This window comes from Salvelinus sp. IW2-2015, unplaced genomic scaffold (genome assembly GCF_002910315.2).
Source record: "Salvelinus sp. IW2-2015 unplaced genomic scaffold, ASM291031v2 Un_scaffold86, whole genome shotgun sequence".
Lineage (NCBI taxonomy): Eukaryota > Metazoa > Chordata > Actinopteri > Salmoniformes > Salmonidae > Salvelinus > Salvelinus sp. IW2-2015.
Genome location: NW_019942515.1, coordinates 479,690 through 498,669, shown reverse-complemented (window position 1 = coordinate 498,669; position 18,980 = coordinate 479,690). Strand labels below are relative to the sequence as shown.

Below are 18,980 nucleotides of genomic sequence, written 5' to 3'. Positions count from 1 at the left end.
TCATTCAATATTTTCCATGCTGAATAAATAGGAGCACATGCACAACAATGCATAGCGGATTTAAATATATAAGCACTGCAGGCATAACTCATTTCTTCATATCTAAAAGCACTACAATTCAAATTTGAGGTACTTGTCACTGAATTCCTTTTACATCCAATGACCACTCAACATAACTTTCAAACCATGATAACGTTTTATCAGGACAGAGATAAGAACCATATAGAACACATAATTGTAATGGTAATGGTTTAATAAATGAGAGTAACACCTCTTTATACAGTAGCAGGAAACCACTATAACTTCAGTAGAATCTATCCTCTAAAGCCAAAGCATGTTTTTGTTACAGTACCTGCAGCTGTCTGAGGAAGAGGAGGATAGATGCTGAGACAACACCCAGCATAGGGACAATCAGGCTCCACATGTGAGAGACAAAAGACGACATGGTGACAGATGGATGGATGCTGCACTCTGGTTCTCCAGATATAGCTGCCTGCTATAATCAGAGTCTTCACAGGGGCAGGACAACCAGGCTTATGGCTCATTTGTTTCACAAAGCCACCTTGGAAAACCAAAATCAGGGCCATGCAAATGAGCTGGTATGACTTTGAGAGTGAGCACTTGAGAGGCCACCCGGCGTCCGTCCACACGGCCCTGCTGCCTGTGGCCGGGCTGAGTCTGTGTGTCCTGCTCACCCATGCAAATCACCAGTTCCTCAAACACACAAATCACAAACATGTGGGAACTGCATAAACACGAGTTTGCTCAGGTTGCAGCATGTTAGACACACGTCAGGACAGGGTGGGACAAACAGACGGACAGACAAACACCCCGACCAACACTCAACAACACACAGTCAACATACAGAATCCCAGCTCTGTCTAATGTCAGTGTATTTATACTTGGCAAACACTTGGTAGTAAAAGAGCTGTGTTATCGTTGTTTATTTTCATATCCAGATATTATAACTGGCATTAAATCCATAAAACACACAGTGATTCTGTTAGCATGGCTCTTATAATCCAGATACAGCATACGGTTTAGCTAACTACAGTACTAGAATACATTTTTAAGTATGTGAGCTAACCACAGACACACAGAGAGAGAGAGAGAGAGAGAGAGAGAGAGAGAGAGAGAGAGAGAGAGAGAGAGAGAGAGGACAAATGCAGTCCATAATATATAGGCTATTTACATAACCTCCTTTCCTGAGGAGTCTCTGGGGTTGTCTTCAGAGAGGATCTGAGGTCACTGTGGTGGTGTGACGTATTTTGGGTGATTTGTCCCTGTGAGACTTCCTTTTCCTGTATTCCTGAAATGATGGATTCCCCCAACTCTACTACTCCTCTCTGGACTAAATAATGATCTCCTCTTAGATAAAATGTAGGAAGAACATAATATACCTCTCCTTATACCCACTCTGGCAGCCATGCCAAGCACTGGAGAGCGGTGTTTTGAGGGAAACTCTGACAGAATGATCAATTCAAGTGAAATCTGGAATTTCTTTATTGGAACAACTTCCATCATAGCATATTGTGGCCTGTTTGTGGAATATATTGTTAACTTTCTAGCAACATTTAATCTTTGATGGAATACTTATGGTACCTATGAAGTTGTGTATTATTTGCATTACATAATGAACCATTGTGTCCACAGACATTAGAGGCCATGCACTCTCTGTCATTAGGCAGAGCTGAAAAGGGTTTGATCTCGTACCACATGATAATCAGGTATTTGCATGCAGACTCARAGACAGATTTACATGACTATACTACTGAGGAGTAGTTTCTGCTGTATCAATCTGTTTCAATTATGTTATTGAGGCCATTTTACATACGCAAATGATCTACTAAATTCGACAGAGGTTGAATAGATTTCTTTAGTTAAAGACATAAGGTCGTACCAGGCCAAACACCAGGTATTCAGATGAGTTGAGTCTACATCATTGGGTATCTTTGACAACGTCACAGTTGTGGGCATTGGTCATAATCAAACTAAGTTAGTTAAATGTTAAGGTTATGGGCAAATTGTCCTTCAACTCATTTGCAACTCTTATGCATACATTCTCTCTATTTTCTCAACCTGCTTTGTGCTCTCAAAAAGCAGAAATGTTACACACAACGTTCACTTCCAGATCGTGGCTCCCGGTGATGTGGTTTGAATGATTTGATCAGCCCAAGTTTCTGTCTGTACATCTAAACTCTTCATTTCACAGACAGGACAAACATTGGCGCCAACCTCACAGTCAGATAACAGGTAAGAAGACTTATATCAGAGTCTGCTCAGTGCAGTACAGCACAGCTAGCACCATGTGAAACCACAATACTTTCCTACTACCATATCCACCGTGCTACAGCAATGCACCCTGGGTAAACAATCACTCACCTAGTGCCAGGCATAAATAGAGGTATAAGCAAGTTGCCATTGTATCCTAGTTAAGGTTGCAAAGCGAGGGTATATTACTGGAAACTTTCAAAGTTTACCAGTGAACTACCAGAATTTTGGGAACTTCCAAGGACTCTATCACAAGACATCTAGTGGTACTTCAAACTATCACAGGTGTCTGTAATTATMTCTGACCCTCTGTATGGCATTATCACATAATTAAATAAGATGATTAAACATTTTAAAATAGAATGACAAAGCTGTAAAACATTCTCCTAAATATAAATCATCAACTTAGTGAATACCATTGGTGTTTAATATGAAGGTTTCAGCATTAAATATCATTTTTTTACACACTTGTATTTATTTTACTATGTCAATATGCAGGGGCGCAACTTTCATTGGGGACACACCCCACACCACATACACATTCAGAAATTGCATTTTTGTCCCGCTCTATTTTATCATTGCACTGTTATACCAAAAATGGTGTCAGTGTGCTTTAGGGCCATGTGGGCACCTTAGAGCGGTTGGGTAGACTGTTTGGAGGTTTCACCCGGCTGGATTTAGGACACCACACAGCGTGCAGACAGGCTGGCGCATAAGACCAGCATGGGAGAGATGAACAGAGGCAGCTGATGTCTGTGTGTATGTGTTGCGCTTTTCTCCGAGTTGTAAAAGCAAGCAGAGCAGAAACTGGCTACTCTTTATTTGACTGATGTAGATGGCAAGGAAACCACTGTTTAACTTAACAGGGAAAAAAATCAATTAGTGTTTATTCTCAGTGCTGAGCTAGTAGTGTAACTGACATGTAACGTTAGCTTACTAATGTTTCATTCCCTCTTGACTGAGGTGAATTAGCTAGCTCCTAGCTACCACAGCCAGTTCAGCTCTAGCCTGTAGCTATCTGTCAGATAATGATATGAGGGGGCTATTATTGATATCTAACAGCTGTTGTTTGTATGGAAATATTTTGTAGCCTTTCTGTCCCATTTCAACAGAAGTAAATTAACTTAGCTAGCTTTCGCCAGTTGATGTACCGTTAGAGAGAGTGAGCTGGCCAAAGGTAGGTAAAGTTATTATTTTTGCCTCATTCATACTAGACCTGAATCAAATGATGAAACCAGCGGCTAAACGATTGAAGACCGATAATTATTTTTTTGTGCAATGTGAGTTTATTAGAGTCAGTATAGCAATGTAACGTTATTGATTTGTCAGTTTCCCTAGCTAATTCCCTACTTTTCWCACTGAATCTGTAATTGCCATTCCTTTTGCCTCATCCCTCTCAACAATATATATTTTTTCAATTCCTCATCAATACACGGGAATTTAATAGTTTTTACAGTCATTAATGGGTGCATGCTTATTAGTAACTGGAATAAGCAATTTCATAAATGTGTCAAGTGGAGCATCTGGTTGCTCCTCATTACACACCACAAACCAACAAATATTATTTACATTACCAACATAGGAATCACTACATAACTTATTGTATGACCTCTTATACACTATATTAGGCCCAGCCTTTGGAACTTTGGTTTTCCTACATCCGATGGATTTGGATACTGCTTTAAAGCAAATTTCTGCAGCAATAGTAAAGATGTGATCAATACATGTTGATGATTTAACTGTAATGTAACTACCCTGGTAGGTTGACTGATAGCCTGAACCAGGTTGCAGGCACTGCTTACAGTTTGAAGCTTTTTCTTGAGTGGGCAGCTTGATGAAATGCAATCAATATTTAAATCACCCAGAAAGTGTACCACATATATCACATACATTAACATTAGCATTTCACACATTATCCAGCTACTGACTGTTAGCACTTGAGCTTCCCACAACAAACATATTTAACAATGATCTCTTACCTAGCTTGGTGACTGGGGGCATTTTTCCTTACTTTTTGTTGTTCTAAATAGAGACAGCTAGAAGGGCCATTGGTCAAATTGGATTGTGTGGAAATGCAGGAAATTAGCTATCGATTCCCYCCCAAAATACCCAAGAAGACTCGAGGCTGTGATCACTGCCAAATGTGCTTCAGGTACTGAGTAAAGGGTCTGAATACTTATGTAAATCTGATATCTGTTTTTTATATTTAATACATTTGCAACAATTTCTAAAAACCTGTTTTCGCTTTGTCATTATGGGCTATTGTTTAATCAATTTTAGAATAAGGCTGTAACGTAACAAAATATGGAAAAGGTCAAGAGGTCTGAATACCGAATGCACTGTATCTAGTTAAATAAAGGTTAAATAAAAAAAATATTTAAAAAATGCCCTCCCCACTTCTAAAACCAAAGTTGCGCCCCTGTCAATATCTATTTGTTATCAATGTCTTGGCTTCAAACTGGTGGCAGTTGTGAAAAAAGTCAGTAGTGGAAGAGTTTATTTAAAATAATAAAATAAAATAAAAATAAATACTATTTATGAATCTTTTTTTTTTAAGTTAAGTTATTCAAGTATAAATTACCAAAATTACGATATATTGCTATACATTTTTCTGTTAATTACCAAAATTACAGAAGATTCCGGTAACTTTAGTAAATTACCGGTAGCGTTGCAACCCTCATCCTAGCACAGCAGGCAAGCAGCATTAATTTTGTTCTGGAGATAATATATGTAGATAGTTGTTGATCAAAAGTAGATTTTGCTAATTTCGTTCAGGGCCTTTGACTTTGTGCTTCCAAATACATACACTGTGCCCTTTGTTCCTCAATCACATCCTCAGTACAGAAAGATCTGGTGATTTGTAGTCGAGCTCATGGCATTTGGATCTTATCACTTTAATTGGGATATGAAGTGCTCCTCAACGCATCAGTCACAGTCATTTAATGGACTGGTTCAGTGATGAGAATCACATGGCCAGTGCTGGAGGTAAATAGTCAAAATAGACCATAACAAAACAAACAACACAGCAGGGCAGAGGCCACGGGCACATTCTCAGTATAACCTCTCAACAAACTTTCCACAGCCTTCATCCATCATAAAAGGCCCACAGATCCTCCCTTCTCCCGATAATCCTGTATGACTGTGCCATCCTACTGTGAATAAACCACAGCCATGATGGGTTGGGATTTGTTTACGGCCATTCTCAACATAGTCCATCCCAGAGAATATATGTCCCCAGTGAATACATGTCAAACACCCTATTATACTGCAAGACATTTATTTGTAGTGAATTAACCTATGTTTTGGCATCCAGTGTATACAGGGGCCCTGACTAAATTGTTTTTGGTGTGAAACATCTTCAGCCACTCTTCTCAGGACAGCCATGGGCCAGAAGATCTCTCTCTTTCTCTACCCCTCTCTCATCCGTCCATCCCTCTATCTCCATTCCAGCCATTCTACATACACGCTATCAAAAGCCCCAGCAGGTTTGTTAGTTGGGGACCGGAAGAGGCAGAACCGTATCGTGGGGAGAGCACGTAACCTCATTGCGTCGTGCTATTGTTCTGATAAAATAGACCCAGGCAGCGTTCTATATTGAGCAGGAGGAAAGGGATGCCGCTCTTCAGCGACTCCTCGACCTCATTGGTGTTGTTAAAGTTTCCACTGAACACAGCGCCGAGCACAGGGAGGAAGTGGTTTTTAACCCCTGAAGAGGAACCTCTGTCAGAGAGACAGGAAAGTGGTGGGGGCTCGTTGGTGGCGACAGTATTTTCCACATCTGCGACCAAAAAATGATCGAGTGACAAAAAAAGATAGATCTTGTGAAGATAAGAAGAAGACACTTTCCACTGGCCAATAAGATCTATGTATATGTCTGTCTGACCTTTATCTGAGAAAAGTTCAGGTCCATCCAGCCACTCTTCAAACACGCAAAAGGTTTCTGTCATATTACTGTATGGTATGGATCTCACCACTCTTCTACTAAATGAGGAATGAATTCACTTAAGTATACTTTCATCTCTAATCCTCAGGTGAAATGTTCTGTAGAATGTAATAACAGTGAACGTGTTAAAACTCTGCTTCCTATATACTAACCATGTGCAAAGCCGGAGAATGTGACCTAAGCTCATCCAGCTTTAGTCTTCCCACAGCAGCATCACAGCAGTAACCATACAGAAGCAGGACAGACAGACAGAGACCTAGCTCCACAGACAGACAGAGACCTATCTACTGGCAATGGGCCATAAACAAGGGAATCCTTTAACAGGCCTCTTCTGACATCATGCCTTCTCTTTATAATGCTGATACCCAGAGACATGTAGACATGTGGAAACGTGTGAAAATAACAAACCTGCAGTGAATACATGCACACAATAGACTAGACTAGAGGTAAATTACTTGCTTCAATGTAATGAGAATTGTTTGATGCACACTATTGCTGTTCCTTCAATAACAGTGAGATTTAGACATTCCAGTGAGCTAGCACCGGGGATAAGATTCATCTACTATACCTACAGATGTAGGATCTTAATTTGATCACCTTGTTGTTGCAGGAAATGTCCTGCACAGCAGGAAAGGCTAACTTGTAGTGTATTCAAGTTTTAAAAAGGCTTATAAAGTTTGTTATTTCCACTTTAACATTTCAGACAAAAAAWTTATAAATTCCTTTAAAAATGTCCATTGATTATAATCCACACAATAATCCACATTTCCTGTTGCTGCAGGATTATTTTCCTGCTACTTGAAACCGGTCAAATTAAGATCCTGTATCTGTATAGTATACTGTGCTGGTAAAATGGGAGGTGGTTATAGACATAAAAGTCAAGGAGAGGCTGTGAATCAACTTCTATCAATCACCTTAAAGGAAGACATCTATGCAGAGAGCATCAAAGCAGCACCTCTCTGATTATTTACTAGAGTTCGACATGTCACTGTAGGTAATTGTGTGGCAGGCAGCATCAGCTATACAAGGGGATCCAACAGGTTTAGCAATTYTAAACACAAGGTTCTTGAGTGAGTGGCAATTACTCACAAACCATTCATAACACAACTGGCATAGATATAGAACTAGTAAGGAATCTCCACGACTAAAAGTAGAGTACAACCGCCAACACGCCACTTGAGAAATGCAATTGCCTTTCTATCTCGACAGAGTGAGATAGCAAACAAAAACACTGTTTAGGAGTCCACTGATACTTTCCCTTTAGTGGGTACCCAACCAGCCAGGCTAAGCTCTCTGCTCTGCCATGGAGTTTTAGGGTCAGCCTCATACAACCTAAAAGAGGGGGAATGTAAAAAGTGTTGCACTTCCTGTCTCATGCATAAGAAAGTGGGTCCCTCCCTCCTAGCAGCACTTCTCTCTCTCACACACACACACACACACACACACACACACACACACACACACAAACATTGTGCACCCACACACCAACACAACAGTCTGAATTGTTAAGGTATGCCACACACATTTTCACCACACACATCACACACACACACACACAAAACCCAGCTGTTTGAAGCAGGCCTCGCTTGACGTCACATGGTCTCCCAGGCAACAGGCTACCACAGGGGTGTTACTTTTTCCATTGCTCTGAACCCTCAAGATCCTTCACCTAAATGAAAGTTCGCTTTTGGGGTATATGTGTGTGTGAGAAATGTGTGTGTGCGTATTCTGTTCACATCACCGCTGACGTCCCTCTCACTGAGTTCAAGGGAATGCATAAAAGCACAACAACAATAATATAAAAACGTGTCAATCTCTCTCATTAGAACTMGTCTGAAGTGTTACCCAGCTGTGTTGGTTCACAGCTGAAGGACAGGAGGTCATATGAAGCCAGAGTGAGTGTCACCATTCTGCTAATGACCAAGGCACCATAACACATCACATCCTGTTGCACAGGCACCACAACAGCATGTCCAGCCATGTGGTTGTGATAAGCCCCCTTCATCCTTCCTGTTGGAGACAGGAAGCTGCCATCACTAAATTCAGCCTTATTAGCTACCCAGCCCTGCCATCCCATGCATCATCAACAACAAGAACAACAACAAACTGCAAAAACAACAGATAACCCTCCATGGGGTTTCCAATGGGGAACCCCTGGATCTTCAGTCTTCCTGAGTCTGGCCATGCAGGACTATCCCTGGACTTGACGTGAACTTCAATTCGCAGACAAATATAAAGCCGGATGTCAGTTAGAAAAAAACTACTGGCCACAGTCCAAGACAAAGATATCATTCAAATATGTATTATTCTATCACGTGAGTAATAATATTTTAGATAGATAATTCGGACAACAGGGAGCTTTGTTGGACTACAACAGTCAGTCCAACTAATGACTAATGTTATTGCACCACCGCACAACTTTTTGACAACGCTATAGAAACACCTGACTGCACCACATTGTTGACAGCAGCTCCCCTGGGCACTTGTTGTTGTGCCTGTTGCAACAGGCAACCGCAAGCCTGCATCATCTGCACTGTAGTTCTAGCAAGGCTACACTGTGCTGTAGCGCGCAGGGCTCTTCCCTCCTCTGGCCGACACAGGAAAAGGAGACACCACCGTGACATGGTTCCAGATGGGTGTCACTGTGCCCGCAGCCCAGAGAACCCCTTCCTAATAAGCTCAATAACCCATGACAAAGAACTTGGCTAAAGCATTAGATTTGCATCCAGACTATAAAAAGCCATCTGAATGCTTGATAATATAAACAATAGAGCTATAATGACCTTTTATTAACAAATATATAATAAGCCAAAATACAGTACCAGTCAAAAGTTTGGACAAACCTACTATATCAAGGCAAAGGGTGGCTACTTTGAAGAATCTCAAATATAAAATATATTTTGATTTGTTTAACACTTTTTTGGTTACCAAATTATTATATATATGTTATTTCATAGTTTTGATGTCTTCACTATTATTCTACAAAGTAGAAAATAGTCAAAATAAAGAAAAACCCTGGAATGAGTACTGTAGGTATGTCCAAACTTTTGACTGATACTGTTTAGTGATAAACTTGCTTTATTTTTTGTTGTTGGGATTGGGAAACCTCATTGGAGGCAGAGCAGACAGCTCCTGACTAAAGCGGCATCTTACAATAGGTTTGGTGCATAGCCACGGGAAGTAGTTCGGAGTTGGGGGTGCTACGATTTTATTTGCGGGGGAAGGGGGGTCGCAACAAATAATTTTCTCCCCCCAAAATATATATTTTTATTGATGAAATAGTGCAGTGCAACTGCCTTAGCTTCACAAGTAATCAGGTGTGTAGTGCTGGGGGAGCGTGAGGGAGCATGAAAATAAATGCTGATCAATTCTAAATCAATTCTATTTAATTACCACAAATTTCATGAAAAACGATAGAATGACAAACCAAATAAATATGTAGACTACAGCAGCCTAGAGGTAGGTAAATAGTGGTTTCTTCCCTTTCTTCTGGTGAATTACGAATAACTGTAGGCTACATGTGTGCAATGCAGAGGCCCATTAGAGGCTTGACAACTTCAGAACGTATAGAAAAAAGAAAAAAATCACCTGTGTGCCTTGATGTTTATAAAACTCCACCGATCTGCTCTTGCGCAGTGGAACCCAGAACGATATGTGACCACTTGGTTACAGCGGCACCATTCTGCAGAGGACACGCAAACCAGAGTGGCCACTGTAAAGCCCAAGTTGCTGTAGCTCTGCTTTGGATCTTTAACCTATATTGACTATTGGTTGAGACGCAGGGCCCGTTAAGGTAGGCTATGTCAGGGTGGGAAATTGGAAATGTGAATTGGGCCAAGTTGGAGGTAATAATGCTTTTAGGTTCTAGTTCATTGAGAGACATGAATACACCACACCAAAAGCTTGATTTTATTGTCATGCCTGTTCTCGCTCTTCCTCCCCCTGACGCTCGAGGGCACCAGGCTCCCCAGGATTACGCAATCAAGTCACCATCAGTACGCACACCTGCCTTTCCCCGTCACGCGCATCTGCGCTCATTGGACTCAGCTCTATGACTTGTGTTATTGCCTTCCCTATAACTGTCTGTTCCCTAGCTCTGTTCCCTGCTTCGGGATTGATGTTTGTCATATGTCCTGTACCGTTGCTACGCTGCTCCTGTCATGTTCTTTGTACCTGCTTCTCCTGTCGGCGTCGGTCCTTACAGAATCCCAAAGCCATCACACGAAGCATTGGGGAGTACTGGGCTTCCGGTTGGTGGAGCGGTTGGTTCTGGGTCGCCGCCGATGGAACCGGGGTGCCTAGCCAGCTCGTCGGGCTTCCACGCACTAGCTGGCTCGAGAGGTTCCTTGCCCCGGTTGGTCGGAAGGAGCCCATCCCACGTCGGACTCAGCCGGATCGCCAGGTCTTGTTCGCCCAGCCGGCTCGTCAAACTGTCACGTCTCCGTCAGATCATCGCGGCTTCCACGTTGCAGCGGGATCGACAGGCGTTCATGCCTCAGCCGGCTCGCCAGGCTCCCACACCCCTGCCAGTTCGTCGGGAGTTTACCCCAGCCAGCTTGCCCAGCGCCCATGTCTCGGCCGGCTCCCAGGTGGGACACTAGGGGGGGGTACTGTCACGCCTGCTCCCGCTCTCCTCCCCCTGCCGCTCGAGGGCGCCAGGCTCCCAGATTACGCAATCAAGCCACCATCAGTACGCACACCTGCCTTTCCCCGTCACGCCGCATCTGCGCTCATTGGACTCAGCGAACTCTATGACTTGTGTATTGCCTTCCCTATAACTGTCTGTTCCCTAGCTCTGTTCCCTGCTTCGGGATTGATGTTTGTCATATGTCCTTGTTTACCCGTGTGCTGACGCTGCTCCTGTCGTGGTCTTTGTCCGTTCCTGAATAAATGTTTGACTCCCCGTACCTGCTTCTCCTGTCTGGCTGAGGTCCTTACATTTTATGGCTGTTTTAAAACAAATTTCCTGCAATTCTACGTAATAATGATTTATGTTCACTACTTATGTTCATCCATTGATTTGATGATTAAATATCTGCAAATAAATTATATGAATTCATAGTTCAGCCCTCTGTTTTCTTTTATTCTGTAATAGGGTATATTGTAACCATGTGTTCAAGCTAATCAAATCAAAGTTTATTTAGCGCAGTCCTTTCAGCACCACGAAGGGCGCTCCAATCGTTTAAAATAACACTCATCAAGATCTGTTGCCTACGCCTAATAGTCCTCATCACTTATTATTATTATTATTATCATTACAGAAGATCCTCACTTCTCACAATGGTGCTCGTTTAGTAAAGTTAGATCAAAGCTGAATCAATGTCTTGCAAGATCACATAACGATTCATTAGAATTTAATATAACAGAACCGAATAGCATAGCAGGCCTATAATATTACTGTTCCACCAAAACACCTAATTTCTAATGACATTTTAGGATGGTTAGCTGAAGCTGAATAGTCCCCAAAAAATGATCACGTGCCAAAACTCAGAGCCACTATGCAGGATATACATTATGCTTTGATTGAAACAAAATTCAAAAACGCTTTATAGTTTGTTAACATCATCTGCTCTAATTCGCTCATGAAACAGTAATTCAAGAAGATCGAAATGCATGAAACTGATTGAGATCAATCAAATGATTGGCATGCAGATGCAGTTTCACCGGTAAAACGTAAATAATTATCATTCATGATTGACAGTGATGATGGCCTATTTTGAAATGAGGTATGCCTAATTTGGTGTTAGGGTACTAAAAATACTGTGCCTTCGGAAAGTATTCAGACCCCTTGACTTTTTCCAAATGTTGTTACATTACAGCCTTATTCTAAAATTGATTTTTCCTCAGCAATCTACACACAATACCCCATAATGACAAAGCAAAACAGGTTTTTAGAATGTTTTGCTATGCACTGTATAACATTTTCTTGAGACAACGTGTGTGAGCATTGGCAGACGTTGCAATTGGAGGATGCATTTTAATCATGTTTTATACAGGGCTCTCCAACCCTGTTCCTGGAGAGCTACCATCCTGTAGGTTTTCATTCCAACCCTAATCTAGCGCACCTGATTCTAATAATTAGCTGGTTTATAAAATGAATCGGGTTAGTTACAACTGGGGTTGGAGTGAAATTCTACAGGACGGTAGCACGCCAGGAACAGGGTTGGGGAGCCATGATAGGTTACTCAATAGGCTGCCGGTACAAACGTTGATTGAGGAAATGATGACGTCATTTACATATATTTTGCGCTCCGTCATCTAAACAAATAGAACCTCACCACTGCAAGTAAAATCTGTGGTAGGTCTGTAGCCGGTGGTGTCTGTATGCCACTGGTTTCATCCATCTAAACAAAGCCAAAATGCAACCGTACCGTGCTCATTACGAACAAGGTAAATAAAGGACATTGAATGATAGCATTATGGACAACTCCTCCTTTCACATGGAGACTTTTTTGATCTGTCACTAACCACTTTTCAGTCTTCTCCATTTACATTGTGTCATAGTTTATACTTGGATTATCCTACACTGTAATTCATTAAACTGGACTAGATTATTTTACCGCACCAGCATTGCAATCCAATGCATGCACGATGTATGCAATAAACTGAGATATATTGTGGCGTTGTACATTTTTGGGGGGGCTGTGCTACAGAAGGCTATATTGGTCCGCTAATACAGGACTAGCTAGTAAAGGCCGGGTGCACTACTTTTGTGAAGAAAAAAAATATATATATATGTATATATATATATATATATTTTTTTTTTAATTTTCAGGGTATTCTGCAGCACAATCAGCACCCTACTTCCTTCCCATGGCTATAGTTTGGTATTCTACTTAAGGTAGTTGCCATCATTTTGGTGTAATCTACTGCTGTGACTAAGAAAGRAAGGGGGCAGATCCTAGAACATGTTGAAGTGTTTAGAAGACCCCAAGGTTTTCAGTCTGTGTGTAAACAATACTACCTGCCTAGGGACATTCATAGTGTGTCAATTTCCACAACAACTTAAGGTGTTGAAGCGCGAGGTTTAACTTCTCCGTGGCTACCACGCTGGAACAACGTGAAGGGAACCCATGCACATGTGCAGATACAATGTGTGAGAGCAAAGTCTTCCGTCTCGCTCATCACTCAATATCTTCGGTGCTGCACATGGCAACGTCATTTCGCGGAGTCTACATTTAATATAGACCACATGGTCAATTCAATAAGTCAGATTTTCTATATGAATAGACTTGCTAAAGTTCCAAAATGCAGCATTTTGACATTTCACTCTGTGCATCCTCTGTGACTTTAGGAAGATCTTAACCCCAACATTTATCCAAGTTTTCACCATCACTGTTAAGCCCTAGTTATTTTGCTGCTTTGACAAACTCATTTCCAAAGATGATTATTTATTTAATGTTATTAGTSATTGATTTTAAAGTTGAAAAAAAACCTGTCCCTCATATTAAGGTCAACCCTGTTACATGAACTGAACTCTCGTTTTAATATGGTGAAACGATTCCTTTTTAAATATTTGTTTTTCAAAAGAAACATTGAACATCAAATAGTCAAATAGTCAAATAAAATCAAATAAAATCAAATAGTCAAATAACAGTATAAAAGCAGGTGAGCTGGTTCTACTCTTTTTGGACATTTTCTGGTGATTTGTGGTGGAAACCTGAGCGGGTTGAGCATAACACAGTAATCCTGTTACCCAGAGATAGACAGGCTAGAAATGTTTTAACGATTGACATTTTGTTGTGACGCTTGCATTCAATTGCCCATCCCTGTTGCACAAAATAAGCTTCCATTTCCCCTATCACAAGGGGATTTATGGATGATTTAAGAGGAAGTAGTCAAACGTGTTATGGTCAACTTTAATTGGCACTTAATAGGCAGTTACTATAGTATTTTTTTTTATTTGACCTCTTGAGATGGGAACGTGCTTTTTATGACTCCAAAGGCACCTAATTGGTGGAACGACCCACATATAACTAATTCCTTATAAGAGAATATTGTGAAAAGTAAGTATAAACTATAGCCAATAGACTCCAGAAACCTACTATTTACACCCAGTTAACTTGAACTAATTGGAAAGTAGCATGAATAATTTGGAAAGTAGCAATAAACTGCTTTATAAAATAAAATATGCCCTTTCCAGCTGGGTTAATTTCTCCTGTCTGCACTCCAGACACCTTATCCACCAATCTGAGCTCACTGCAATATATCAATTAATTATTATATCCATCAATCATCATCAAGTAGCTTGCTAAGTGTATTTTCTCTTTTTCTGGGATTCACACTTTCCTCAGACATAGGCCAGTAAAAGAGGACTGCCTCCCTGTCATGGATACATAAAGGCAACACATTCCTCTACAAAGCAAATCAATTACGGTGTAAACAGCCTTCACAAAACCAGCACAGTTCCATTCACTTAACTTCAAGACTATCTGGGCCATCTAGACCTTGCGGCTGTGCTCTGCATTCATATATTTATTTTGTTTGCTATGGTCAGCCCAGATGGGCACAATGAAGTGTTTTCTCCCTCTGATTTACTTGTTTATCCCAGACAAGACATCACATGGATCTCCTGGCACACGTCCCATACAGCATGTGGAACACATTATCCTCATCCTGCCACTTTAGTCTGCCACTGGAGGCCTGTCTCTGTGTGTGTGCTCCAGCTGCAACCCAGCAATACAACACTGTGATGGCGGTAATCAGTGACGCATCTCAGACATAAGGTCAGAGTCAGACGTAGACAGGCCAAGAAGGTTTTAATGAGATGACAATTTCTCACAGACGATTTCCAAGATATATTGTAATTAATATCTCAGACCACCCAGCAGTAGCACACTCACCACTAATAACATTTATTGGTTCTAACACTTAGGGTAAGCAAATCCTGGTGCATTGTTCTGAAGCAAACTCTTCCCTTAACGTACAGATGTAAGATCTTAAATTGATCATCCTGTTGTTGCAAGACATTTCCTGAACAGTAGRAAATGCCAACTTGTAATGTATTTTAGGTTTAAAAGGCTTCTAAAGTTTGTAATTTCCCCTAAATATTTCAGACTTTAGTTGCCCTAACTAAAAATGTGTCAACCCCTACAAAAATGGCCATTAATTATAATCCACACAATCATTTGCATTTCCTGTTGCTGCAGGATTATTTTCCTGCTGTGAGAAACTGGTCATATGAAGATCCTACACCTGTATACACATCCCCTCATTTATAAACCTTGCCAGAAGCCTTCTCTTTGAAGACCGTCCAACAGCGGTCAGAGTCATAGCGTCTGAGGCTGACAACGGGACACAGAAGTACCTTTGTTAGCGAGAATGTCAACCGTTATTCAGGGAGGAAGCGGACCGGTTTGTTGCAAGAGTGCCGTGTGACAAAGAACTTGATGAAGAGAGGCCCTCTAGCAAACTTACAAGTTAATTTAGAGATGGGAGTGTCACGGACCTACWTATGCCACTTAAATGTCTCAAAACAGAATTTCCCAATTATCTAAAAAGCTTTCTTAAAACTTTTATTATTAACTTCAGTCCCTATTTCACTGAACAATAAACTAAATGTTTTGGGTAAAATTAGATTTCTATCTATCTACCCATTCAATGTGAAAGAGAAGATACATTGATTAGTGACAGACTAAATAATGAATGAGTTTGTTCCTTAATAAAAAGGAGTTACTCACAGCTTTCTGCTGGGTGTTAAGGAGGGCAGGTGACAGTCCCTCGGCTCTCTCCGGGTCGCTGGAGATGTCGTCCTCTGATTCCTCCCAGGAGGAGGAGAAGCCTGTGGAAGAGGCTGAGGAGGAGGACAGCTTCCTCAGGGCTCGGGATGACCTGGGGCTGTGCTGGGGCTCGCTGCTCGGATCACAACCTTCTCCCTGGGCCTCCATCCCGTGGTCCGTTACTATGACGGCTGGGATGGTGGTCCCCACCTCTGGGCAGCTCCCCTCTCTGTCGGCCCAGGCCGAGGCTGCTTGCAGCTGGGTTTYCGTTGGCTCCGTTCCTGCCTTTGTCAGGCAGGTCTGGGCCCTCTCCGCAGGGCGCTCACTGTCGCTGCCTGCCAAGAAGCTGCCAATCCCCAGTGAACTCGGGGAGTGACTGCTTGCTGAACTGTCAGCTTCRGACCAAGTTCCTGCTGATTTCTTCACAAGCAGACTTCCCTGTTCCGTATTTGGGTCAGCCGTGCTATTTTCTATTCTGCCATTCCCCGTTACTCCCTGCTCCGAGCGGAGACACAATTTCCCATTCTGGAGTTCCTTGGGAATGCTTGGAGAGCAGTCTCTCTGTGGGGGATTGAGGGTGGGCACCTGTGTGGGCTGACTGGCCTGGGAGGCTGGGCCTGTTCTGCGTGGGGCCCTAGGACTGCGCTGGATCTCAGCGTTCTGAACCTGGGTGCGCAGGCCAGAGATCTGGGCCTCGAACAGACCCACCTTCTTGTTGACCTCCACATTCAGGAGCTCCCGGTGGATCTGCAGGAGCTGCACTGTGCGTTTCACCTCCCCGTTTGGGGCCTCATCATCTCCGTTGCTGCTGAGCCGGCGGACACGGTTGCCCACGATCACCCCCAGGGTATCAGGGTGGCGGCAAGGGGAGCGGGCCCTGGGGCTGCTGGGGCCTGGAGAGGGGGGAAAGATGAAGGAGCCCCCAGGGGAGCCAGGACTCAGGCTGCTAGGGCTGTAGGGGCCCCCAGTCACCAGGAGTTGGCAGTAGGTGGAGCGGTCTGGCACAGGCAGCACAGGCCTCCCAGTCCGAGGGCTGCTCTTACTCTTCAGATTGTTGCTATTCATCATAATCAGACTGCTCAGGGCATAAGCAGCCATAGTATCAGACTGGTACTGTCAGTATGGGCTCCCATCTAGCTCTAGTCCTGGTTGGTGCTCTGGCATCTACACACCACCATAGCATTTGGTGGGGTATGTGAAAGGAGAGGTGGAATTTCCTGCTGATTCTTCTATGGAGGAGAGTTGTTGGAGAGGAAAAACAAAACATAGTCAGTAAAAGCTTCAATAAAGGCTGAAATTATATGACTTGCATTTGAATGAGAATAACGCTTATTTCCCACACTGTGGAGTGTGGACTAATGAGTGTGTAGCTTTCATTTTGTTCTAAAAATATGACCCAGAAAATCCCTCACAAAGGTAGCATTCCTTCCCAAGGCAAGGCGGATTACTTGCCTATACAAGATACAAATCAATGTTGCATGAAATAGTCATGTGTTTGCTTTTTCTCTAGCTAAGAAAATACCCAGAGTTTAACTTTTGTTACTTAAAATCTACTGTAGGTAATGAGACAAAAGAATAGATTTACTTGTTGCCATTAGTCTTAGAGAGAGATTCACTGTAGCTCTCTACCGTAAACGACATGTTCCTGAAAAGGAATGATACGGCTATTTGGCCTTGCTCTTATATGACGTGCTTGTCTACTCAGTTTTCTTTTTAATCTAGGGCAGCCCCCACATTTTGTCTGCGAAGGAGGTCCAGCAGCGTTTGAGGAAATAGAGTTTTAAGTCTTCTGCTGGACAAAATACAAAGTGTATTCCAAATACCTAAAACATATGCTTCTGAAGGAGAACATCCACACGGCCATTTATGTCTATGCTTCAGTGAGACAGAAATGGGATTAATAGCGTAATACTTTCAGACTGCATTCCTGAATCTTTATATCACATAACGTTGGTTTAGTTAACCTGTGACACAAAACAGTCAAAACAAATAATCCCATAACAAGGCTTGTAGGCTATTTTGAGAGTGAGTAAGCATATTGTGACTGAGCTCAAATGTAGGGATCTAGAAACAAGTATCCCACTGGGCATAGATGTCAATTCAACGTCTATTCTACGTTGGTTCAGCGTAATTACATTGAAATGACGTGGAAACAACATTGATTCAACCAGTGTTTGTCTAGTGGGATACTGTTACTGTAGGTTAACTGCAGTGACTAGAGTCTCTGGAAAATATGTGAATAATAATAAACATAAAAGACAGAAGGAAAGATTAAGTATAAGCTACATTTATATTAAATACTACAAGATTAGTGTTTCAGGGGGCAGGCAGAGAGGAACACATCAAGTATTCCCTTTTAAGGGAAAAGAGCTGATGCAAGACATTTAAGAAGTATTGTTTAAAGGGCACCCTGGATCAGAACCCAGACAATCATCACCCCTGCTGAATGTATGTTACACAAACAAAACATTGACTTAACATTTCAAAACGAGTCCCTGTTAACTTTACCAGACAGAGTTGGGCTTTGGATTTTCCTATGAATGTTTCTAAATGAGTTTTAGTTGCTTTGAAAATGGCACACTTGTCTATATTCTGCACAAGCCCACAGTAGATCTATATCGTTACACTGACACACCATGGAACAACAATTTATTACCTTATAGAAAATACTACTGTTCACCTCAAACTGAAATGGTGGTTAACATGTGGCATAATGCTTGAATAACAGCTGCAGTGTGGCTCCCCACACAAGCCTCCCCAGTCCCAACCATCTGGAGGCAGAGAAGAGGAGGAGAGCCAGGCTAGAGATGTCAGCCAGGTAGCCTAGTGGTTGGAGTGTTGGGCCAGTAACCGAAAGGTTGCTGGATTGACTCCCCGAGCTGACAAACCTGTTGTTCTGCCCCTGAACATGGCAGTTAACCCACTGTTCCCCGGTAGGCCGTCATTTTAAATAAGAATTTGTTCTTAACTGACTTGCCTAGTTAAATAAAGGTTACATTTATTTAACAGGTATTGACAGGCACACCACTGTGCCTCTGGCCAGGTGC

At 42.1% G+C, this 18,980-nt stretch overlaps 1 protein-coding gene across 2 annotated transcripts in view; it reads right to left on the bottom strand.

The window, feature by feature from the left end:
* itpkb (inositol-trisphosphate 3-kinase B) overlaps window positions 1–18,980 on the bottom strand; it is a 42,886-nt gene that overhangs the window by 22,386 nt on the left and 1,520 nt on the right. For both annotated transcript variants that reach the window (XM_024135188.2, XM_024135189.2), the window contains exon 2: window positions 15,895–17,162. In XM_024135188.2, the coding sequence (XP_023990956.1) occupies window positions 15,895–17,031 (1,137 nt within the window). In that variant the 5' untranslated portion in view covers window positions 17,032–17,162. The remainder of the gene's footprint in view (window positions 1–15,894; window positions 17,163–18,980) is intronic.